This window comes from Pimephales promelas, chromosome 4 (assembly GCF_988280905.1).
Source record: "Pimephales promelas chromosome 4, fPimPro1.hap1.1, whole genome shotgun sequence".
NCBI classification, from domain to species: Eukaryota; Metazoa; Chordata; class Actinopteri; order Cypriniformes; family Leuciscidae; genus Pimephales; species Pimephales promelas.
The window spans coordinates 33500320-33525723 of record NC_142772.1 but is presented as its reverse complement, the minus strand read 5'-3'; the positions used below and the strand labels follow the sequence as shown (position 1 = coordinate 33525723).

The window sequence follows — 25404 nt, the reverse complement described above, 5'->3', positions numbered from 1 at the left end:
ATCATCATCACCACCATCATCATCATCATCACCACTAACATGGGGAGTGAGGGGGTGAAAAGGCTACACACATGAGCAAAGAGAGAGAGAGAACATCTAAAAGAAAGACAAGATGATCGGAAATTGAGCGAATAGAGATAAAACGTTTCCCAGAAGTTGCCACTTTGTAAGTGCCGTCAAAATTTTTTCCCCATATTTCTTCTCTTTTTCCACCTTATGTATTTTGACTTATACTTAGCAACACCAGAAAAAAGTATGTGCTCTCCTTTACACTTAAATCTCTTTCTATATCAATTTGTCAGGAAATAAATTCGATTTATAGGTATACACAGTAAGCTTTATGAAAAATTTCTCAGTTATAAAAACTGTATTTTGAATTTAAAAAAAGTAAAATTCTAAATTTATCACAAAACAAATTTGCTGACCATTTAATCAGGCATAAATACAACAATTATCTTACCTATGTAATAAGAGAAGGTCCTTTTAAGCCGATCAAAGACAAACCAGCGTTTTTTCCAGGATTTGATCTTGCCGCCCATCTTCACAAGATGGCCCTTGCACATTTTCTCTGTAACAATGACAAACGGACATGTGTCCACGCAGTGGCCTGATGACTCCACATGGGAACGCAGGTCGAACTCTTCTTTTCGAATAGGTAGGTAGCGCGTCATTGGCCGAGCCTGAGGAGGGTAGAGCTCAGATTAGCTGCTGTCTCAAATATTTCCATTAAAAAAATACTCATTCAGGTACACATAACAACAATACATTTAATGGCAATATAGCATGATAATTTGATATTCTGATCACTGTATTTAAGCATGCATCAGAAAAATGCACACAGTGGTGAAGATCACAGGTTGAATTCATTGTTTGGTTGTGTCACTTATCAGTGTTTAAAACATTGCTGTCCTACTGCCCTGCCCTTCCTTGCGTCTGCCTTACACCCCCTCCCATCTTATCTTCTTTTTGCTGTCTCCCTCTCACCATCTGTCTGCGTGTCTCCTCTCATCCACCTGCTGTGCGGAGCTGCTCTCTGTGCATTCATGCCTCCCGTCTGGCCCAGTCAAGCTGAGCAAGTGACCTCATAAAGACTTTTAAAGAGCAAATCCAAACATTCACTGACCTCAGAGCGGCACCGGTGAAGTGCACTGCTGTGTTCAGAGTTGTACGCAGACATTGAAACTGTCTGTACAAGTGAGAGCAGGCGCTACTCCACTGTGTATACATCCATGTTTCAAATGCGGATTTATAACTAACCTGATGTTACATATTTATACACACACATTATATTATGCTAAACATTATTAGTTAAAGGGTTAGTTCACCCAAAAATGAAAATTCTGTCATTAAACGTATACTTAAGGATTTGGCATTAAGCTTTGTATTAGTAGGAAACCTGTAGTATTTTTGAATTACCATGCTTTCCACCCTTACAGTATATCCCCCTGAGACGAGAGATTTATGTATTTTTTGTCTGGAAAAAAAACCTCAGATAACAGTCTTCATTTACTCTCATTGTTACTCGAGGACGGATCAGTACAACTGTTCGTGAACCAGCTTACGGTCTCCGGAGCGACAGGCCTAACGTCACTGATCACGGCAGAAATGGAAGTGCACTTTATGACAGTTCATCGAGTCGTTTTACAGATATAAAGTTTACCAGTTTATTAAGCACCCCTGAAAAGTTGTGTATATATTTATTTACTGTTAGTTGTAATGAGTGTTTTGTGTACTTCGCTGTGTATGCTGATGATGATGATAATGAAAATGAGAGAGTGAAGAGAGAGACTTTATGGATAAGACTTTAATGCGCTCTTCTTATATGCACACTTCATCTTTTGAACTCATTAGTATATTTTTGGCCATCATTCGGACACGGTCTGCTCCAACAGGCTTGTACTAATAATAGATAAAAGCAAGATGAAAATTAAGTTATTAACCGTAATTAAACTAGACTATACCTGTTCTATTTCCATACAGCATACATTTTCTGACTCGATGGCATTATTGTCCGACCTGGGGTCGAAATGAACACTACTGAGAGTTTCTGTTTTAAGATTATCATTCCGTGAGATATGATTGTTCTGTCACTGAGACTATGTTTACACGGAAACGATTCTGAAGAGAAAACGCAAAAGTGGCGTTGCGTCATCACTTTTTATTCTGCGTTAAGACGAACGTTTTGTGTGGGAAATCCGTGTGCAAATGGTGACGCAAAAGTGTGTGAAATTCAATGTAGTATGCACTTCAGGCGGCTAGGAGTGCATACTACAACAACACCAAGTCCACGCGCCTGCGTACAAGTTACCTTCACTGTCAAGCAGACTTTTGGGTTTTTACCGTTTCCACGGGAACGCGGCGGTGGAGCGTTTTTAAGATTTCCACTCAGGAGGGTGGTTTCACTTTTTTGCGTTTTTAAGCCTCAAAAATGCCGTCGCCGAGTAAACGAAAGGCACATCCGATAAAATATTTTTACGTTTTCACCCGGAATCGTGCTCATGTAAACGGGGCCTGAGCCAGGTCGTGAGGCTCCGCCCTCTGAGCCGGCAGCAACAGCTCATTTGCATTTAAAAGGATACATACTAAAACTATGTGTACACACTAAAACTTTTCTGAACCCAAAAAGGTGACAATTTAAACAAGCTGTAAAAAATTTGGGGTGTTTTGAGCTAAAACTTCACATGCACACTCTGCGGACATCAGTATAAAAAGTATACACGTCGCTTCATAACATTACAATTGAACCACTGTAGTCACATAGACTATTTTAACAATGTCTTTTCTAACTTTCTGGGCCTTGAAAATGACAACGACGTTGCTGCCTATGGCTGGTTTAGAAAGCGCTCGGATTTCATCAAATATGCATTCTGAAGATGAATGAAGGTCTTACTAATTAATTAATGGGGAATTCTATTCTGCATGTTAGTTTTACCACATTGACTTTGATGTATTGAATAATAAAAAATTCAATTAATAAAATACAATTCAAAAATGTATTGAATAATAATATAAACTAAATAATACAAATTGTGGTTAAATAATATCAATATATATATATATATATATATATATATATATCACAATAGCTTTTTACGCTCTTTATGTAAGAGGTGTATTTAAGAAGCTTCTTAGTTTTAATTATATTTATGAATAACTTAAATGTGCCACATCACTGACCTATATTTACATTCACATATAAATATATGAATGTACATGGTCTCTTGATCTATAAAGCATTATGATAATTATAATTAATACATGAGTTATTAATGAAAGCCTTATTATTTAGTATTGTCCCTTTTATCTCACTGGGAAACGCGATGATTTTATGTCCGCCTAATAAACGATTGGGAGACTCTATAACTCTATTGCTGATCTGAGACCAATTCATTGAGGTATTCTCCAGATGCACTGACCTGAGAACACTGTTTCTCTCTCATCTTGACCTCTTCCTCCACAAGTCTCTGCCTGTGCGCGGTCTCATCCATCAGCCTCCTCTCTACCTCCTCTCGCCTCCTCCTCTCGGCCTCCAGCAGCTGCTTCCGTGCCTGGACCTCTCTCTCCTGACGAAAACAAGACAGACAGACAGACTAAGACACAGAGGGGCTTCAAATCCACTGTGAGAAGATTTAATAGGCGATAGGGAAAAATACATACAAATACATAAAATACACAGAGCGGAGTGACTGGGGATGCATGAAAAAATAATTCAGCAAGAGATTGTTTGATTGAGTATTACTGTCTGAGAGCTTGTTAAGATCCAGCCTTTCATGTCTATCACTCTTTGTAGGTAAGAAACAATCTTTAATGCAGTAATGCCAAAGGGACCAGGGCTTCCTTTTTAAATTCATGAAAAAGATCTCTTATATGAGAGACAGGCTGTGGGATGGATTATGTTTCACAGACAATTAAAGTTTAATGGTACTCACTCGACTCTCCACCAGTCTGGCTTTCTCCTGCTGGGCCTCCTTCAACATCTTCTCCATCTCCTCCAGCCTCAATCCTGCCAGCCCATTGCTGCCAAGAGAGAAACACACGATTACGGTTTACGTGGTGTTTCCAGTGGCAGAAGACGACATTGGGCCCAAATGCTCACTCTAGACAGATCATAGTTGCTTTAAATGAAACTATACTGATTTCTAAATAAATATCAAAACACTTTAACAACAATAAAAATATATAAAAAATATATTATATTAAAATTATCGAGTACGTCTCTGACAAATTATTATTATTATTAAATTATTCTTAAAATTTAAGGCATTATATACTACTAAAAAAAGTTTAAGCTCACAAAGCCTGCATTTATTTGATCAAAAATACAGTAAAAACAGTCATTTTGAGCAATATGGTTATCCCTTAAAATAGCTTTTTTCAATTTAAATATTTTTTTTACAGCAGGAGTTCTCAACTTTGGCCCTCAAGGTCCCCTTTCCTGCAGAGTTTAGCTAAAGTGTCATTTATTTCTGTGATGGCAAATTATTATAATCAATGTTGAAAACAGCTGTGCTGATTAATATTTTTGTGGCATAACAGAATTAATTTGAAATACATTTTTCTTGTAAGAAATAAGAGTATTTACTCTCACTTTTGGTTAATTTAATGCATCCTTCATGAATAAAAGTTGTGGTTAAAAAAAACTCAAACCTCAAACTTTTAAATGGTAATGTATATTTTTAAAAAGTTGCATAGTTATTGTGAGTAATATGACTTTTTATATGTATATGCCACTGGTTAAAAAAGAAAAAGTACATTATTTTGCTTGGTTGAAGAAGATGTGATTTTTTTTCTATTTCACTTGAGGACCCTCTTTTACCATCTCAAAGTAAAGGTTAGTCGAGGGTGAGGTAAAACTGCTGAAACATCTAACCGAAATGTAAGAATGCAAGGTCAAAGATTCTTGTCCAGACTATCGACACTGAAAAGTAGGGCAACATCAAGAGAACGTCTTTTCATGACTTCAACATCTGACTAAACACCTGAAGCTTCCCTGGGATATCCAAGGAGCACATACTTTAAAATGACATTCTGTGCTTCTTTTGCCTCGGGACAAGACCAAACTTTGAAGATGAGAAGAATAGCATGTCTCTTTGTAGGGATGTATGCGTTGTCATGGAAACAACCCAGGAACTATTCAGGGAGGAGGATGAGAAAACATTTATGGGGAAATTGGGCAGCGTGACCCGTTGTCAGGGGAATGGTGGCAGAACGAAGGGTTCCCTTGACAACTGCATCTCACCTTTCAGGTGAACAGGCGGAATTGTTGCCGGTAGATACGCTGGTCTCCACGCTGTCGGAGCTCTCCAAACTCAGAGTGTCATAAGTCGACTCTCCTGCTGGGGGTGCTTGGTGGTGGAGAATGGAGTGGTGTACCATGGGAACTCCTGAAGGTGGTGCCCCCCACTGGCTGTGTTTAGGATCCGTAGGCCTGATTCTGGAATCATCACATGTATAGAGCCCTGGAGAAAAACACACAGAGCAGATCAATAAAAACACTAGACTCTACAGTATGTCTAAAACCATCTATGGGTTACATGTAGCTGTGTTAGCAAAACAACATTAAATTATTCAACACACGCTGCTTACAGTCTGATAATAATGATTGATGGACTACCTCTGCCCTGTAGATCTAACTGTCTCCTGGAGTCTAAGTCCAAATAAGCAGGAGATAGGTCTGGGAGACTCTGAAGATAAAACAGAAAAGTGACATATTTGAAAACAATATATGTGGAGTTATAATGAAGCTACAACAGGTTTTAAGTTGAGCCAGTCTTAACCTGCATGTCTACGCCACATTGCATATTCAAATTTTTTAAGGATTAAATACGCATCATATGCCACCCTTGTCTTTGAAGTAAGTGCACAACACCAAGGTTAAATGTATTCCACATAATGGATCAACATGCTGAATGAAGCTAAAGCCTGGCCCACACTAAAAGATTCTTATCAGATTTTCAAAATGTGACAGACCACAAACATGACGATAATTATATACTTTATATATATATATATATTTTTTATTTATTTATTTCTTTATTTATTTTTTTACAGTTTTGTTCGAATAGTGTGTGGACAGCACACCACACACTAACAGATTCAACCAACCAGATTCCCGGCTGTGCAAACGGGAAATATCGCAAAATCTCTTAGATTTGGTCATTAGCGCTGTTTTATGGGATCGTTGCTCTTTCCTTGTTTAAAGATAATAACACGTGTTTTTTTATCCAATTATCAAAATTTTTTTGTTGCTTCAAATCAAGGTTTGTAATGTGAATCACCTCATAGCAGGTTGGTCTGGTTCATGGCTAATAACTCTTTTTAATGAGTTTTTTTTAATGCCTATGGGAAAAATATTTCCACGGGTGCTGAAAAGGTGGATGAAAAATGTTGCATTATATATTTAAGCACAGCTAAAGTTGAATAAAAAATTGTAGACTCCATATTGTTGCCTCTTACATTATAAACCATCTTACTTTGGTGGGTGTGTTTCTGCCTGATGTGGTCGTGGAAGGCAGGGGTGTAAAGGTACCATTGGTCTGTCCCAGTTCTCCATCCTGCTTACAGATCTAAAGACAAAACATCTCAACATGTTCTTTATCCTTTCATCATTCATATCCTCCATCCATAATGACAATGACAAGCGAGGAAAAATACGACACCAAAGCAACCAGGCACCCGGCAATGTAGACGTAACAGACGTAACAGCAGTAGATTAAAAATGAGTGGTTATTTCTGCATAGATTCAATCAAAAGGACAGGGAACTTAAGGACAGACAACTTAAGGACAGACAAAAGATGCAAGCAGAATAGAAAACAGACAAATGAAAAGAGTTTACCTGCATAGGTTTACGTGAGGAGAGACACTTAGCAGGCAGAGGGGGAGGACAGGCATGACTGGACTCCCCAGCTGCCATGATTTCCTGGTACCAGCGCTCTGAATCTAGCCTGGGGATTGAAGGCCTACTCCATGCAGGCTGGGTCTGAAGTGCAGTCCAGGTAAAGGGAGGATAGGTGGGAAAAAGTGGAAAAATTGATACAGGAAGAAAGGAAAGATGAGACATGCATTGAAAATATTAAGTGGTATTTAGATTAGAAAATGTAAAAAAAGAAAAAAAGAAAAGGAAAATGTCTCAAAACCAAAAGCTTGAAATCCCACTTTATTCAACTCAGATTTCACATGGACTAGCCAGTGAGTGCTGTGGTAAATACAATCATGAACACATCGACACCAGGAAATAACACACACCTCTGCAGGAAGTGACTGGGAAGAGCCACACTGGGATGTGTGGCTGGAGTGGACAGGATCAGCGACAATAGCTTGGAATGATTGGATGGAAGATGTGGGGGAGGGGTCAACTTTAGGCATCCCGAACAGCTGGTTTAACTGACCGACTGTCACATACTCCTTTATACATTCAGCCCCATCACACACAAACACAAACATAAAATGTAACGTGGGCATTTTAGGTTTAGAAAAGCATAGAGCTAGCATAGCAGAGGCACAGGATACAACAGCAACTAAGACACTAAGACAGCTGGGAGTGGGAAGAAATGAAAAAGAAAAGTTTCAAGAGTAGACAGCCAGTGAGTTATTCAGACAGCATCATAAAAGAAAAGCCACAAACTAGAAATAAATGGTACTGGAAAGGGAAAGAGGAGGTGGAAAGGCAAGGAAAAGATTCTGTCATGGATGAAAGAGTGAGTGGAGGAGTCATACCTCACGAGGTGTGTCTGATGTTACAGCCAGCGGTAGACAGAGCGCGTTAGGGAAAGCAGTTTGGGCAGGGACACATCCGTTCCCATACATCTTATATACATCAGAGAGTTTGAGGTACTCCTAAGCACACACACCCATTCATCCGTACACACATCCACATCAGATATCAGTTCATATTTCAAACAACCCATGAAGAACTGCACCTTAAATCTCATGTACCCACTGGAAAAAGCACGCTTATGCCCAACACATCACAAACATGCCAAGCAACATCTCCAATATACACACATGCAGAATGTGTGGTACAGAATGTCAATGTCCGCCACCCCAGTACTACGATATGTAACCACAGCAATCATCAATGGTCTGAAAACCATTCATGCTGGATTGAGGCAGACAACTCCCACAATGTGCACAGTGAATTCTCACACAAAATGCAAATTATTTGCATTCAGTAACTATAGCTGTTACCAGTACAATGAATGCTCAACAAATGAACATCACATACCCAACAACTGAAATAAAATCCTGCAAATATTCAAGGTATGATATACCACACATTTGTCTATGGGTCAAAGGTTTGGGGTCAGTACGATTTTTTTTTAAAGAATTTCTTATTTAGCAAGGACACATTCAGGATCCAAAGTAATAGTAAACACTATACATTGTAACAAATGATGTATATTTCAAATAAATAATTTCTTTTGAATATTCTATTTATCAAAGAATCCTTAAAAAATATGATCACAGTTTCCAAATATTATGCAGCACAACAGTTTTCATAGATAATAATAGGAAATGTTTCTTGAGCACCAAATTATCATTATCATTATACTTTTTTCTAAAGCATTTAAGTTTAGCTTTACCATCGCAGGAATACATTTAAAACATATTTTAAAAAAAAACAGTTATTATTAATATTTCACAATATTACTGTTGTGCTGTATTTTTAACTTATTCACTCGCACCTTGGTGAGAATAAGAGACTTTTTTCAAAAATATTTTACAAATCTTGCCGCCCTCAAACTTTTGAACGGTAGGTTATGTCCATACACATCAGTAGGGTTGGGAACTGAGAACCGATAACACTAACGATTCTCAGACAAATCGTTAGCGGAACTGTTAAGAAACTGAAATCATTACATTCTATACAATTTCAATCCCTTCTCATCAGCCACATACTGTAGTAACATGCTCATTATGAATGGTGAAATGACTGAGTAAGTACCAATGACAATGTTTTTGTTAGTTTGTAAATCCCCCACAGCTGTCCTGGGGTAATGCTTTTACCTCCTGTTGCCTGTTAGAATATGTCTGAGTGGTGGATCTTTGACAACAAGAAGAAGGGAGCAGAGAATTCTGGGCAGGGAGCTCATCAAAAAAGTCAGGTTCATTGATGTAGAGCACTTCCTGTTTTGAATATGAACACCGAAGTCAGAAAACACCACCAAGATAGTTTGTGCAGTGTTGCGCAAACCATGCCAAATAACATTTTTATGACATTATTTGTCTCATATCAAACATCTTCAAATTGCCTCTACATATTTTATGGCTGATCAAAGAGGCATAAAGCGTACCGCTGATGGCGATAACCCAGAAAAAAAAAACATGCTCATTTTACTTCTAAGCAGGAGTGGAGTGGATCCCTACAGACACAACCACCATCAGGATGTACACAGCGATACGGTTATTTCAAACCAATGCACTCAATACTGAGATAGAGAACAGATGTTTTTATTATACTTATTCTTATTGTTATAAATTCTCTGGAGGTCCCTGTATACAGTCTGTTTACTAGATTAGACAGGGATAAAAAAAAGAGCAAACAAAAACATTTGGCAAACAAAAACAGGTCAATTGGCCATTGATTAGTAGAGTCATGGCTGGTGTTACCTCCTTTGTGCTGCTTGGCTTGGAGAAAGTCTTTCCACCAGTTAGGCTCTGGTATCTCTTCTCTAGGGCAGACAGTCTCTCCTTTTCCTTAAAGAAAAATATATCAAGGGTCAGATTTACCATTATGGAGTTTTATGGGTTATATAACCATACTTTTTAAATTGTGAATTTGGATATAACAAACTAAACGGAGTTGAATAATGACACTTAGGTAATTTTGCAACGTTAACTGTTTTTTCCTGTTTATAACTACGATGCTGCCAATTAATAAATAAATGTGACAAAAAAAGTAGTAACCTATTTTTGTATTCTTTTTTTATTCTCTTGGTAATATATTTTCTTGAGTCAATGATACTGAAACAGAAAGTACATTAAAGTTGCTATGAAATGGAAATAGCAATAGATCTTTTATTCTGTATTGCGATGTAACAGATTATCGGCAAAGAAAAAACTTAGGGCGGGGGCTTGGTTGCATCACAATGTTGCCACACAATCGATTGTGGAGGGGCAGGTATAAGCAAACTAAATGATTGATGATCTAGGAAACCTCACCGGAGGGAAGTCTGCCATTTTCATTGGAAGATCTAATTATGACATTTTGATCAAACATTACGAGTTCAAAAACATAAATAAATAAATTAATGAAAAAAAGAATAGAAACAAAATGTAAAAAATGAAAAAATATACATGGATGAATTGTTCACAATAAGATCAATAACCTATATTTAAATAATTAAAACTAATTTTTGATTTCATACCAACTTAAAGGTACAATGTGTAAAAATTTGGAGAATCTATTGACATAAATGCAATATGACATCCATAACTATGTTTTCAGTGGTGTATAAAGAACTTACTTAATAAACCGTAATGTTTTTATTATCTTGGAATGAGACATTTATATCTACATCACTACGGGCACCCCCATCTATGAAAGTCGACATGTTGTGACTCATGTTTCTACCGCAGCCGAACGCGAACAAACATTGCTACAGAGCGTGTTTCGTAGGATTATTCGTAACTTGGTTCTTCTCCCTCGCTGTGTTCTGGCTTTGCTATGTGGGGATAAATGTGCTGGTTACGTTCACGAGACAGCTGATTAGTACTCATGTCATTGACCCTAAAACAGTATGTTACAGGAATCACCAACCCGTCGATCATGGAAGCATCTTAAGTCGATCGCGAAGAGTTTTCCAAATCAGAGAAAAAAGCCTGTTGTGTGTAGTAAATGGTGCTGTTACAATCACGTCATTTTTGCCACGCGCACCCAGTTTAAACAATGCTTTACGCTTTAACTAGCTCAGCCACAGTAACAGCTCATATTTAGCCAGCTAAACCTTTACTACTTTTTTAGAAAAAATTTATAGTTGCATAATTTCATGTGGTTCTTCTCCCTCACTGTATTATGCGTTTGCTTTGTGGGGAGAAATGTGCTGGTTACATTTGTGAGACAATCAGCTGATTACTATTATTATATAATATATTAATATATGACTAAATGTAAATGTAATGTAAATGTAAATCTCCACCTCCAACATCCTCACGCGCAATATATAGTCTACTAGCCGGTACTCCTTCTTTTTGTGTACAGATGTGACGTAATGACGCAAAGACATACTTGAATCTCCCTCGGAAATCCACCAGCACCACTGGAATTAAAAACATTATTACAAGCTTACCGTTTTGAATCGAGCTAAGGCAAGCAGATAGTTTTGAACACTGGCTGGTTATGTATTTTCTCAAATATGTATATTTTGGATAATTTTTTTACCCAAAAAAAGCTATGGACTTCAGCTTTAAGTATCAAGTCTCAGCTGTATTTCTGTGGTGATGAAGACGCTTTGCATGAAGTGTAAATAGAGATTAAGCTTTGTTCTCAACCTTGTGGAGCATCTGCAGGCCCAGTGTTCTATCTTTGGCCATCCTTTCACAATCCTGAGCTGCCTGAAGTCCAAGTTGGTTAGCATGGATCTCCAGAGCTGCCATTTTCTCCTACACAACCAAGAGAAACGTTTCAACGGAAGCCAACCTCATTTGTCATCCCAGTCTGATACAGGACTTGCCACTCAAAACTGAGGATATGAGTCCTTAATAGAACTGACCTGAGATCAGTGTCATTTACCTTCCTTTTGGCCACACTCCGGTGATACTCTGCTTTCTCTTGCAACAGCTGCCTGCTGACTGTCTCCTTCTCCTCCTCAATGCCACTCTCTCGCTCCAACTGGCGGAACTCCAAATCCTCAAAGCGCTTAGTGGCCGACTCCAGAGCCTCCACCTTCTACAGACACACACATGCACAGATGGACAGAGAGACGAAGAGGGAGAGGGAAAGACAGAGGCAGACGAACAGATGGGAGAAACAAACAAGCAGACAGACAAATGTTCCTCAATGACATGCCGAAGAAGATCATTCTGTCTGCCAAACAATGTTTGCTGTATGGAACATGTATAAACAAAAACATTTCAATGCATCTCCTAAAAAAAGACAAAAACAATATTACACACATCCTCTGCTTGGAGATTATTGGTACAAAGATAAAGAAGAGTGAGGTGATTCGCTCAGTTCATCACCATATCAGTGAATTAGTGAGGAGATTTAGTAAAATAAGCACTTAAGCAAGAGTGAAAAGCAAAAGACAGACATACAAATAAATGAATTTCATGCAGTTTCATTCCCTGAAGAGAAGAGGTGCATCACAATGATCATGGTTGTTCAGTCAGTGTGTAAACCCTTTATTGCCATGAGCATAATGTGGCTCGAGAGGGAGCGCAGACACACAGCCAACACACACAGCCATAGGATATTTGTGCAGATCCAGATTCTAACAAGCTGTCCAGTTAAGGCTGTTGTATCATATCATGTGATTTGCCCATTAATTGCTGGTGATACTGGAGGGTGATACATTCCAATAGTTATTTTCATTGAGTGTCTTGTGTACAAATGGCATTATATAGGAGTAAATCTACATCAATCTAATTGGCTGTTCTCTGATAATTTTCTTCTTTGCTATTTTATTTTATAATTGTAGAGGCAGGCTGACATTGGGTATTTCCCTGTGTGTTAATTTCCCTTTTTTATATTTAGATCTCTATTGCTTTAATTCACCATTTCCAACACATCAATCATCTTAGAGTACTATGCATTATGACGGTGAAATACCTACATTCACTTAGCATTTAAAACAACTGATTACATTTTTTAATCTTTTATTTTTCATTCATTTCAACAAAATGATTTAAGCAAAACAGAATTGTAATATCAGCCAAAATTTCTGTATTGGTGTATTTAAATGTATACAGTATATTTATTCACTGGTCGTCTATTTATTAAAGCCGTCATGATTAATGTGTTAAATAATAATTTCATTAATTAAATGTTTATCATAGTTACATTTATAAGTTACAAATTAAATTATCTAAAAGTAAATAAATTGACAGTACAACTGCTTCATGGTGTTTTGTCTTATTTCTAAAGACTGGCAGATACTCCTGACGAAGGTCGTGTGACCGAAACGTTGTGTGTGAATAAACTTGATTGAAAAGTGCAAGTAATGATAGTGTGCGGGAGTTCCTTATCTGCTTAAAGACTGGCTGGGAAAAGAGAAAAGAGTGTTCTTGTAGCAAGGCTTTCCTTTATGCTTAGAGAAAGGATAGCCAATGAATTTATAAATTTGATCCACATGGGACAATTAACAACATTAAAGTAATTTATTTTAATTCATTTCATTACTATCAAAGATTTTATTAAATATGGTGAGTGAAACACACCAAGGCCACTGGACGGATGGCAAAACAAGATTTTATATATATATATATATATATATATATATATATATTTGGTTGTAGAAAAAGACTTCTAAATTAGAGGGAAAATGTGAACTGGCAACTAACTGTGCTAACTATTTTTTTTTTTTAAATCATGAGATCAATCGGTATTCATTATATATTTTAATGTCCACTCAATCCACCTATACTTTCTTTCATTTCTCCTGCTCCTCTTTAAAGTGAAGCGGATGTATATGTTCGATAATCGCTGTGACTGTCACGGCAGTATCAAATCGCACACTGACCCTGGTCAGTTGTTCCTGTAAGTGCTCCCTCAGTGATTCTGGGCATTTATGAAGCTGGCCCTTCAGCTCACTGTACGAATCCCTCAGTCTGGCCAGGACATCCCGCTCAGCTGAGACTTTTGCTCTCTCCTAAAAAACATTACACACACGTAACATACACACAAGTGAAATACACACGCAGCAAGCCAGTAAGGCCGGAGAGAGGTGAAAACAAAGAGGAAACAGATAAAGACACCATGCTGTGTTAAAACAGAGGTTTAGATATGGGGTTGCCATGGCAATCAGAGCCCATATTGCAGCAGACTATCTGAGCAGAATAAATATTCATACAGCAGTCAGTTGTAGAACATATAGTATATTTACAGACAATATTGTATATTGTATCTCTATTTGATTGCCTTTATGGTATTTTCACTGATTTTAACATTTATCGATGTGTAAATTTACTTTCAATACATTTTTATTATACCTACAGAAAACTGATTCTTTATGTTGTGGTGTGGAACTTTAATGTTTAATGGGCTTTAATGTTTTATTGCAGATTTCATTCCAAAGTAATTTATTTTTATCAAAAGACTGATATGAAAGTGCCCAGTGAAACATGCAATATAGTCAGTGTAATTTGAATTATTAAAAGTTAGATGTCAGACTGTTAGAAACTAGCATGGTAGAAAAGATGAATCCACAAGGTAGAAAGAGGAAACAGGGAAGCATGCTTTATAGCGTTTGTTTGTTGTCAGTACCGTCTCTTTCTCCGTCTGAGTTGCATTTTCCACTTCATTCAGTTTCAGCTGAAGTTGATTGATGATCTCCAACTCTGTCTCCACTTGATCAAGCTCTGCCCTCCGTTCTCCCTGTAGTAATGCTTTCTCCATCTCTGCCTGCCAATAAAATGACACATTCAACAGTCTGTTCACTTCCATATGTTTCTGTGTTAACATGAAGAACGCTGCACTGCTGATCAGGCAGAATCCTGCTTTCACATCGATTTTAATATGCAACACCAAAGATGTTTCTATGCATGACAGATGGTGATGCACTGACGTGAGATGAAGACGCCTAGTGATTGAGCAGGCTTTACAAGTTTGGATGTGAATATCTACATCTCTCGCTCTCATTCATGTGGTTATGATGGAAGTGAAGGAAGGTACATGTACTTTGTGGACACATCACACAGGCAACGGTCTGTAGGTTTAGTCTAACCTCCTGTCTGGACTCCTGTATCTGCTGTTCCAGGTCAGTGACACGAGTCTTCAGCTCGTCCACCCGAGCCAGAACCCTGAGCCGCTCTTCCTCCAGATATGCTCTCTCCTGCTGCCCCAGCACTGAGGAATCTTCATGCTGAAAAAGCATTTGTCAAACACAACAACAAATTGTGTTTGTGAGTGTGTTGGTGAAGCTACTCAGACAATGTTTGCAACAATAAACTCTACGTGGCCTTCTAACAGTGACCTAAATGAATGAAAACCATTTTATCTAAAGAAAGTGAGAGAAGAAGGCAAAGAGAGAGACATAGAAGAAATATTCAAATCTAGGCAAATTCAAAAGGGACCATTTTTCCACATGAAGTGCGTAGAAACTTCCACAACTACAACACAAAATCTCACATAAAACTTTAAAATATGGTCATATACATAATAAAGTGTGTGCACAAATATGTCCACATACTCATTCAAGCAGTTTTTGTTTTGTGTATAATGAGGTCTAAAAATCCCAAAATGCATATCTGTTCCATTTTTCTAATTTCATTCAATTGAGAAATTAACACATATTTCTTAGTATTTATTAAATACTATATATTTTAACATATTATATATTTTTAGCATACATTTTGCTTTAATTACAGCCGCACGTGAACTCCACAAGTTCATGTCAAGACTGATGATCATGTTCTCCAGCACGATTTGAGATCATCCAAAGAGCATATTGTGCTTTAGTGGAAGCAAGAACATGACCATCTTTACAAAAATCCCATGATCAAATGTCACAAATGTACTTATTTGACTAGTGACCAGGAAATAGCGCAGAATCTTTCAGTTTTTCTTATTAATTATGACACACGTGTATATTCACATTGTTTAAAAATGTTCTGTTCAGTCTAATAGTGGGAGAATCACGCATAGAGTGTGTGTGTGTGTGTGTTGTACCTCCTGGTGCTGGCTTTCAGTGCTGCTACACTCCTCTTTCAGGTTCTCCTCCTCATTCTCTCGCTGTCTCTGAGAGCTCTGGGCCGGCACAGTCGCCGGGACAGGACCGGGTCGTCGAACAGAGACCTCCTCCATACCCGGGAACTGACACGCCCTCCCTGCGTCCAAGCCAACCAGAGGATCACTCTTATTATACTCGGCACACAAATGCAGGATGGTCTCAAGCCTCTGCCTCTCCTAAAAACGCAAAAAAAGTTTTAGCTGCGCATACATCTTTAAATGGCACAAAAACTCACACACAGGTCTAAAATGGTGTAAACACATGTAGTTAACACTCTTCTAAGAGCTTTAAGTCTGTAATTTCTAAACTAACTGCAACCTGACACCAACATTTCAAAAACCACTTACGGCACTGTGTGACTCCCATAACATCCTACAGCATCGCTAACACATTAAACAACTCAGTATAAATAATAAACTAAAAATCCTGAACATCCGCAACAGTGCTTGAGGTCTCATAAAAATTCCCTTTGTGAAAGTTTCCCTTCAATCCAGTTACTGACCCGCAAACCTCTGAGCACACTCAAGCGACCTCTCACCTGGCTGTGATAGTCAGCTGCTGCCATCACTCTACATACACAGTGTGTGTGTGTGTGTGTGCACCCTCTACATACAGGCTGCCAGAGTCCCGCAGCTCTAGCTGGACTAACTAGCGCTCTAGGCATTGGTGCTCATTATATTTTTACATGGACAATACCCAGCACAGCTTGGCTAGATGACACGAGTGACATTACTAAAATAGCACGGCAGAGAGCACAAGTAATCTACAGCCATCCATTTCACCTAAGAAATTTTTATTTTGACGAACTAAGAAAATTATTTACACAAATAAATGTCAAGACAGGCCTGAGACTCTGACGTCTGAAAATGCACACAGTACAAGATAAATAGCATATTTTTTTATTTGTAACAGATTGAATTTCGTGCTCTAGGTGTTCGGTGCTGTAAAAGACTTTATCACTGAGCCATTATCTCACAAGACCAGCCAATAGAACGTCTCAAAGCATATGCTCTTCCCTTTTAACGAGGTCTCCCCTGTCAGGAGAGTGCAGACAGAGTGCTGGAACAAGGAAACGCTAACTGATGGGTAACGTAGCAACAGCATTCTTCTCCAACAAAAGGTTGTCAGCACAGCTGGTCTGCATGCTGAAGACAGACCAACACAAAGCCCAAAGCACTAAACATGTGTGTAAAAGCCACTTTAAGACACGACTATCCTCTATTTGGGCACAACAGCCAAGACAGTAAATTGAATTCATTATTAGGGCCCTGAAAAACAGGTTTAAACAAGGGAGTTAAGTGTAAAGTGTATTCTATAGAAATTGCTCTGGGAAATTTTTGTGTAAATGTCTGAAAACCAAAATGCAGATTTTAAAAAAATACTTTCCATCTTTTTTTCCTCTCTCTCCACACGCAAAATCTTCCAAGCATCGATATTAAATGTAAGAGGTGGTTTAAAAGAAGAGATGGTTAATTGAAATGTTCTTATGCGCATCAATGAATAAAAAAAGTGTAATTAAAAATGTGTATTTAGGGTATACATCTATTAATTGCAGAGGAAAACAGTGCTTTTAATATTTAAACTGATTTTTAGATGTTTTTTAATCTGGTAAACAAAGAAAAAAGTTATTTCTTTCAAAGGTTGGTGCCATATCGCCCTCATGTGGTTCATAGTATGAAATGCTTCAGTTCTCTGTAGCTTCCACAGACACAGAAAGGAACAAAAGGAAAATGACCTTTAAAACTTCAGTGAGGCAGCAGAGACACACATCTTTATGGATTTTGAAGACAAAGTGCATGTTTGTGTGTGGTGTAAAACAAGTGATCTTCTGGTGCTGTGACCAAAAAAATAATACATGCAAAAATAAGTCATAATTTTGCAGCCATTATAGTAAAATAAACAGATTTTTAAAAGGGAGGTGAAAATACTTCCTAACTCTTGCATCAAAGCCTATCAATCCAATTTCACATTTAGGTATTTTGCCACAAATTCACCTGTCACTTGGTCATGTGGTTCATAATAATAAATTATTTGTCCAAATATTTGTTCCATCTATTATGCTGGTAGCCCACAGTTTCTGCTATTGTCCGTGCATTTACACTCGTAGTTGTTCCTAGTCAGCCTGATGTCATCTTTAAAAGTTTGTGACAAAATGAACAGAAAACCACTCAAAATGGGTTCAACATTTTTTTTTGTATTATTATTTAATTATACTTTTATTCATCTAAGTATCCTGACAAATATGTAAAACCATTTCCACAAAAAATAGTAAGCAGCACTTTGTTTTCACATTTGATATGATTTTGATATGATCAGAAATCACATTTGTGTGATTTCTGAAAGATCATGTGACACTGAAGACTGTAGTAATGACATTATGGCTGCTGAAAATCCAGCTTTGATTCCACAGGAATTACATTATAAAACATTAAAATAGAAAACTTATTTTAAATTAGAATAATATTTCACAATATTGCTGTTTTTACTGCATTTTTGATCAAGTAAATCCAGCCCTATGGTGAGCATAAGAGACTTTCTTCAAACCCCAAACTTTTTTGTTTGTTGGGTCAACAACTGATGTCAAATGTAAAATCTGGTTCCTGAAGCAAAACCAATTGAGATCCACTGTTGTTGGGAATACGGCTGTCTGGAGAATGTGTGTCTGAGATAAAGGGAGGGCGGAGCACAGCAATGCTATCATTGAGAAGAGAAGAAACACATTTTCAAGCCAACTGGGCCATGACCTAGAACGGAGTAAACACAGACACGTAAAGGGATTTGAAAGTAAATATGACATTACCCCACGAGCCATTATCTCTTGTCAGGATTAGAAGAAAAGATTTTTACTAGATCTCTTTCCTCTCGCTTGTAATACACTTGCTCGCTTTTGTCTTTTTATCTTATCTCCCAAATGCTTTTCCGCTCAAGAACCCGATGAAATGTTCCCCCTTTCTGAGTGTAAATCACTCCTGCCCATAAGCCCAGAATGTGTGGTCACGTGCGGCTTACAAGAGCATGCTGCGAGGTCACGCACTTCTAAAAGGCCATTTTTTAAGCTATCAATGTCTATGCATTTGCTGACATTAGAAAGGAGATTAATGTTTAATTAACATACAGCTCAGCTGTGCTTTAATGTGGCACAAGTTCTTCTAAGGGTGATACTAACCTGAGAGCAGCATTAAAAAGGGCAGTCCACTCATTTTGGACAAAAACTAGCACTACCTTTCAAATTGCCACACCATTGGATAAAGCTGTGCTGTAACCATGACAACAGTGCCAGACAGACCAGAGACCATAGGACAAAGTTTAACCCAAACAGAGCTCTCTTGTTCATAACAAACCTAATGTTCCTGCCATTGTCTCAAAACGCTAACAAGAGAGTGATATTATGGAAAATGACTATCCTGTATTCATTTAGTTCTGTCTCATAGTAAATGGCCTAAAATAGTTTTTCTCAAGGGAATAACAAGAATGTGTGGCAGCCGCATATAATTAGGTTTGTGTGCGCAACGTGCATTGTATTTTTAAAACAGGTTACACTACTTCATAAAAATCATGAAAATGCCATTAAGTGAGCTGGTTAGAGCCACCGAAGATTTATATAATTTCAGGGATAAATAAGAAAGATGAATGAATGGCAATTCCATATGGGAATTTGAGATGCACCCAAGCAATGTCTGGGTTTTTAATAGGTTTAAATGAGAGAGATGATGTCTGTGTGTGATTAATTTAGGCAGTAGAGAGACTAATGTTTAGACTGCTAAATGAGGACAGTATGTGTGTGTGTGCATATGAAGAAGAGGGCAGCTCAAAGCACTGAGATTGTGTCGGGTAAATATAGTCTTTGGGAAGCCACACGTTCTGCACAAGCTTTTAAAAGGCCTCAGGAATTTACATCTGTGTGTTATTCCTGACTGTTCTGTCTTGACCAGAAAACTCTCTCCATATAAACTCCACCCGCTCAACCTCCAGTACTAAGGCCACTCCAAAAGCCAATGACACAATGACAAAAGCCTCATTACACAAATACTCTCATCAGTGCTCTACAGCAATCTATAGCTTTTCTATTTCATTTTATTTCCCAAAGACAAAAAAGCATCACTTTAATTAGTACCAGAACTTATATTTAGATTGGATTTGAATTGAAAGTGAAGAAACAAAACATCTTTGAGGCAATTGAAACACCACATCTGTGTACACGCATATGGAACCCCTTAAAAGTTTGGATTCTATTGACTCAATTTCAGTTTCTCTCATTTTTCTCATGATCTTAAAATACCATTTGATCTAAATCATGTTTTTAAGATACATATGAAAAAAAAGCTAAACCATAAAGGTTTTTACCTGGTCACTGATTTACGGATAGGTATCTGATTAGTTAAAACGATTCCATTTACCTCTGCAAAACAGACATATATATATATACACACACAATCTTACAATCTTCAATTCCTGCACTATAAGCACAGGAGTTAATGTCAACGAAAGCAACAGATATGAGTTGCGTTTTACTTATCATCAGCTAAATTGAAGCAATAGGAAAAAGAGCAGTACACTGGTAACGTGTTATACATCCTATAACATGCCCTCACACTTTATTTTTATTTTATTTATTTTTTTTTGTGTGTAAAATTTACAGCAAAAAGGAGTAAAATCTGGTTTAAACAACCAGATGCATTTATATTTGTCCTGTTTAATCTGGAATGCGTCTCAGACTACCTCCTCCTGAAGTTTAATCCGTCTCGAAAGCATTTAGGAGAGAATTTACATAGCTCTCCGATCAGAGAAAACGCATGAGGTGACCTGGTGAAAAAAGCCCTGATAGTTTTGACCCCGTTATTGGGCACTACATGATTTCCATACAATTCTGTTTAAAAGTTTTACACTTCTCTTTAAATGTTTAATGTTTAAAAGTTTTACACTCCTGTTTAAATGTTTAAAAGTCTTTTAAGCTCATCAAGCGTGCATTTATTTGTTTCATTTTAAAACATCATAAAAGTATGTAATTGCAATGTAAAGGTAAAAAACGTGTCACTTGATCCTTTAGAAATCATTCTAATATCATGATTTGGTCCTCACAAAAAATATTATCAATGTTAAAAACAGTTGTGCTGCTTAATATTTTTGTGGAAACCATTATACATTTGGTTTTTCAGAATTATTAAATGAATAGAAAGTTTTAATTTGCATTATTTGGAATGAAAATCTTAAGTAACACTATAAGAGTCTTTACTGTCACTTAGTGTCATTTTTGATCCATTTAATCCTTCTTGAATAAAAGTATTAATTTCTTTAAAAACAACAACTAACTGATGCCAATCTTTTAAACAGTACTGTATCTCCATTTTTGTTATTTCATAGTATGATAAAACTAGTACATAATAATAAACGAGTAGGTGTGTCAAAACTTTTGACAGGTACTGTAAACACACATGCTCATACATACCAGCCTCTCCATTTCCTGCTCACGCATCCTTTCCTCTCTCTGCCAGCGATGGTACTCCAGGAGGTCTTCCTCTTTGTCGCTGACCTCTGAAATGCTGTTCTTGCGTTCCCGTGTGCGCGTCTGGACCTGCCGAGGCTCCCTTGAGTTCTTTCTCTGGTTACGGGGACTAGTGAGAGGAGATGCCCCTGTCTGAGAACCAAAAGCTGGATTGAGAACACCGTTCTGCTTTCCGCCAGGCTGGTCCTTCAAAAGAGCTGATACAGGAGATGGACTTCTGCCGTGCAATCTAATATTTCCTGCTTCATCCTCTGCTGTGGTTCGTCGTTGGAGACGAGGACTCTCCGGTACAGTCCGGCCACGAGACGTTAAAGGAACACCAGGCAGAGCTCCAGGGAGTACAGGCACCCCCAGGACACCTTTGCGTGATGCAGAGGGACTGAGAGGAGGAAGCTGACGCATACTGGACAATTCTACACCACGGCGGGACGACTGGGGACTGTCTGGAGGAAGGAGTGCATGAGAATGGGACTGAAGACTAGAAGAATTTTCTTGGACTGATGAGCCAACACTGGATCGAGGGCTAGAAGATGCCGGTGAGGATGAGGAGGTGAGTCTGGTATTGACCTGTCTGCTTAAATCTCCAGATGCAAATGATAGTGACGAAGAGGAGGAACCATGGGCCAGGTGTGGATTCTCACCTCTACGGTTTGTAGCAGGGCTTGAGGGGGTTTCAGTCAAGGCTTTTTGAAGCCTGGGACTTTCTTGATCCTTTAGTCCCCCATTGGAACTGCTGGCCTTGGATGCAAAAGTGCGTGGTTGTGGCACCGGGGGCTGGGCGGTGCGGGTGTAGCTGGTGGAACGGGTATTAGAGGAGTCCAAACAAGCCCCTGGACTGCTAACCCTAGAGGAGGTGGAGATGGGGGAGAAAGGAAGACTGGTATTTTCATAGATGGAGCTTACTGACAAAGCACCAGGACTGGTTGGAGGAGAGACAAGACTTTGGCCACCCCCGTTGAGCATGGCAGACTGTGAAATGGGGTGGTGGGCTTTTTTACAGTGCTCAGATGAGGAAGTCTGGCCTTCATCCATAGACAGAGAATTCATAATGTCCTGAAGGTCCTTTTCAATGGAGCGCACAAGAGTGCCATGTCCAGGACGAGATTGATTGTTCACAGGAGGATAGTTTCCATTGAGCTGCCCATGGGTTTCTGTGGAGAGCAAAAAACATCAATTAATTACCTTAAGTATTAATATATAATTAATATGTATCAAATGTAGAAGACTCATACAAGATATAGACCAGGTTAACAAAATGTAGGATATTTTAAATATATATATATATATATATATATATATATATATTAGTGCAGTCAAATGATTAAAATATTTAGTCGTGATTAATCACATTAATGTCATAGTTAACTCGCAATTAATCACACATTTTTATCTATTCTAAATGTCTCTTGATTTCTTTTTGTCCCATTATTTTTTTCTCATTTTAATGCTCTTATCAACATGGAAAAGTGAATCGGCTTGCTTTGTGCAAATGTTTTTTATTGAAAACAACATTGGCATATAATGTGTTCAAATTCACACTAGAATTCTCACTTGGAGCAAATAATCTCTCACACAATGTAACACTGTCCATCAATAAAAGGGTGAAAGAAATACTGACTAGGTCCTGATATTGACGAGGGGGCGGAGAATTCGCATCAGCTGTGTGTGTGTGTGTGTGTGTGTGTGTGTGTGTGTGCTTGGCCATCATCAGTAGCCTACCCCCGGTTTCACAGATAAGGCTCAAGATAAAATGCATGTTTGAGCTGTTATAATTGAAAGAAACTTATATCTTATTTAAGCACTTATCTTGCACTTTATCTCATGTCATGCATTTTTGCATTTTTTTTTATTTTTAAAGCTATTATGATCTAAACAAACAACAAAAACATCAGGCATCTATTTCTCACAGCAATCTTGCAATCACGGATTTGAAATGTCAATATTTAAAAAGTCAGAACAAGGGGCGCAGGAAGTAGGGGTGTTTTCACAGGATTGTAAATGTTTGTTCATTTACATGTATTCATTTTTAACATTTATTTGTAATACTAACACTTTAAGTGGGCTATTTAAAAAAAAAAAGTTATTTATACTGTATGTTAAAAAATAGTTGCATAGTGTGACGTCATTTTGTGACCATTGCAGTGCATGTAGAAAGAATTTGTCCGCTCCACTCCTGATGTTGTGTCTTTTGTGTTCATTTTTATTTCCTGTCACTGTGCAGGCTCTCTCATTGTATATAACAGTGTAAACAGCTCCATAACCCTGTTATTTAAAGGCTTCATTTATGTACCGGCCCATTGCATTAAGATTGCAGGCAGTGTGTCAAAAAGTGATGTCCAGTCAAATGTCCTGGTCTGGTGTGTATTCCGTTTAAATGAGTGTTCTCTCAAACACGCTTGTTGTGCTTTGTGGAGTTTTGACATGTTTTATAGACATCTTCCTGTGCTCCTGGTCAGGACCATATTTCAATCATACCACTTGTGCTCTACATCCACGCAGGACGTGGCTGGGCATAATGCATACAAACCCACAACACCCCCTCCCTTACACATATGCTCAACTGGGTGTGTCTCTCGGCCTACAGACTGCGGATGGCATGAATCCCACCCTGAGCCCAAAGGTCACAGCAGACAGAAGAGAATAGAGGCTGAATTACGGCATGACTCATTCTGCGCACTCAAGACCAACTGAACGCACTCAATTCTGTTCACTCTTTGCAGCCAAAGCCAATGGTGCACTAACCACACAATAAACACATTATTTTAGGTAAGCAGGAGCTGTTTTTATGTGCTCACATCACATCACCCTTTTAGATCAGGTCATTTTATTTTAAAATATAAGAATAAATATTTTATACTGTAATTTTACCAATCAAACATGTAGAGAAATTTAGGGTAATACACTTCTACTGTCCACCAGTCAGAGCAAAAGTTGCACTGCAAGTTTGCTTTTTTGAGATGCCATTCAATGATATATTTTTTTTTTTATCCAGTAATGAAAATAGCTAAGAATTCATAAGAAATTAAATATTTTAAAAATTGAATTATTAATAAATCAAGTGAAACCTGAAAATAAGATGAATTTCATGAGAATATCAACTCTGGAAAACAACCTGAATGATGGTTACAAAGATTGATGTGACAGAACATCACAAATAAATAAAAACTGTCAATAAACAATCAACCACTAATTGCCATCGTGTTATGATGAATTTGAATTATTATCAAAACATGTCATTTCAATGTTTGTTTGTTTTTTACAGTACTGAATGGAAGTGCTTTAGGGTCACCTAGATAAACTCTGATGCAGCAGGCCATTACCCCAACACTAGCTTCACAACAATGTGATATGCATCACTGTCATGGCGGGTCATGTTCCTTTAAAATGTCCATTTTGGTGTTCAAGGGTTTTAAACTCAACCAGGGTCTCTCAACAGGGGCTTTCCAGCAGTTACAGAATGCCTGTGGCAATTTAAAGTCCCATTCTTTTCAGAGAATCACTTCCTGGTTTCTAAACTATTTGAAATGAGTCATTGCTGAATGAGTGAGAGCAGGGTTTAAAATGTGCTAAGATACAGCTGGAGGTTTCTCCAATAACATGGATATTAAAAGAGGCAGGATTAGGCCGAGTTATTTTAGGCAGATTTGTGTCACCTGAGCAGTGTCTGGAACTTGTTATAATTATCTAGGGTACAATGCCTCTTTGTGCACCTTTTGCCATTACGTCTAGTTAAATCAACGGAACGCACACTATTATTTGCAAATGTAGCTCTTCCTCTCTTTTCCTGAGTGCCTTCAGCCACTTTAACTCCCCACAGCACAGTATCCAGAGCAGTTCTTATACTACCAGATTTTAGGTCAGTGTAATTTTGCTTCTGCATATATACCTGAGTGGTTCTTGTAGGTACTGGTAAATCCAGGGCTTCCCCCTGGCATCAAACTCTTCATCCTGAGGGCCTCCTCTGGGTGGTTAAAGCGGAAAAAGGCTGACTGACCAAAACACAGCATACACCC

The 25404-nt window shown here is 38.0% G+C and overlaps 1 protein-coding gene across 14 annotated transcripts in view; it reads right to left on the bottom strand.

Moving 5' to 3' along the window:
* Positions 1–25404, bottom strand: part of phldb1a (pleckstrin homology-like domain, family B, member 1a) — a 45658-nt gene that overhangs the window by 3016 nt on the left and 17238 nt on the right. For 6 of the 14 annotated variants that reach the window (XM_039659243.2, XM_089130307.1, XM_039659241.2 and 3 more), the window contains 19 exons: positions 25278–25403; positions 21335–22542; positions 15828–16064; positions 14884–15021; positions 14424–14561; positions 13681–13809; positions 11733–11888; positions 11492–11602; positions 9611–9697; positions 9008–9127; positions 7718–7837; positions 7247–7405; positions 6837–6980; positions 6474–6566; positions 5615–5684; positions 5240–5459; positions 3930–4017; positions 3417–3563; positions 461–680 (listed from right to left, as the gene is read on the bottom strand). In XM_039659243.2, the coding sequence (XP_039515177.2) occupies positions 461–680; positions 3417–3563; positions 3930–4017; positions 5240–5459; positions 5615–5684; positions 6474–6566; positions 6837–6980; positions 7247–7405; positions 7718–7837; positions 9008–9127; positions 9611–9697; positions 11492–11602; positions 11733–11888; positions 13681–13809; positions 14424–14561; positions 14884–15021; positions 15828–16064; positions 21335–22542; positions 25278–25403 (3711 nt within the window). The remainder of the gene's footprint in view (positions 1–460; positions 681–3416; positions 3564–3929; positions 4018–5239; positions 5460–5614; positions 5685–6473; positions 6567–6836; positions 6981–7246; positions 7406–7717; positions 7838–9007; positions 9128–9610; positions 9698–11491; positions 11603–11732; positions 11889–13680; positions 13810–14423; positions 14562–14883; positions 15022–15827; positions 16065–21334; positions 22543–25277; position 25404) is intronic. The other 8 variants (XM_089130309.1, XM_039659245.2, XM_089130308.1 and 5 more) reach the window with 8 other exon arrangements.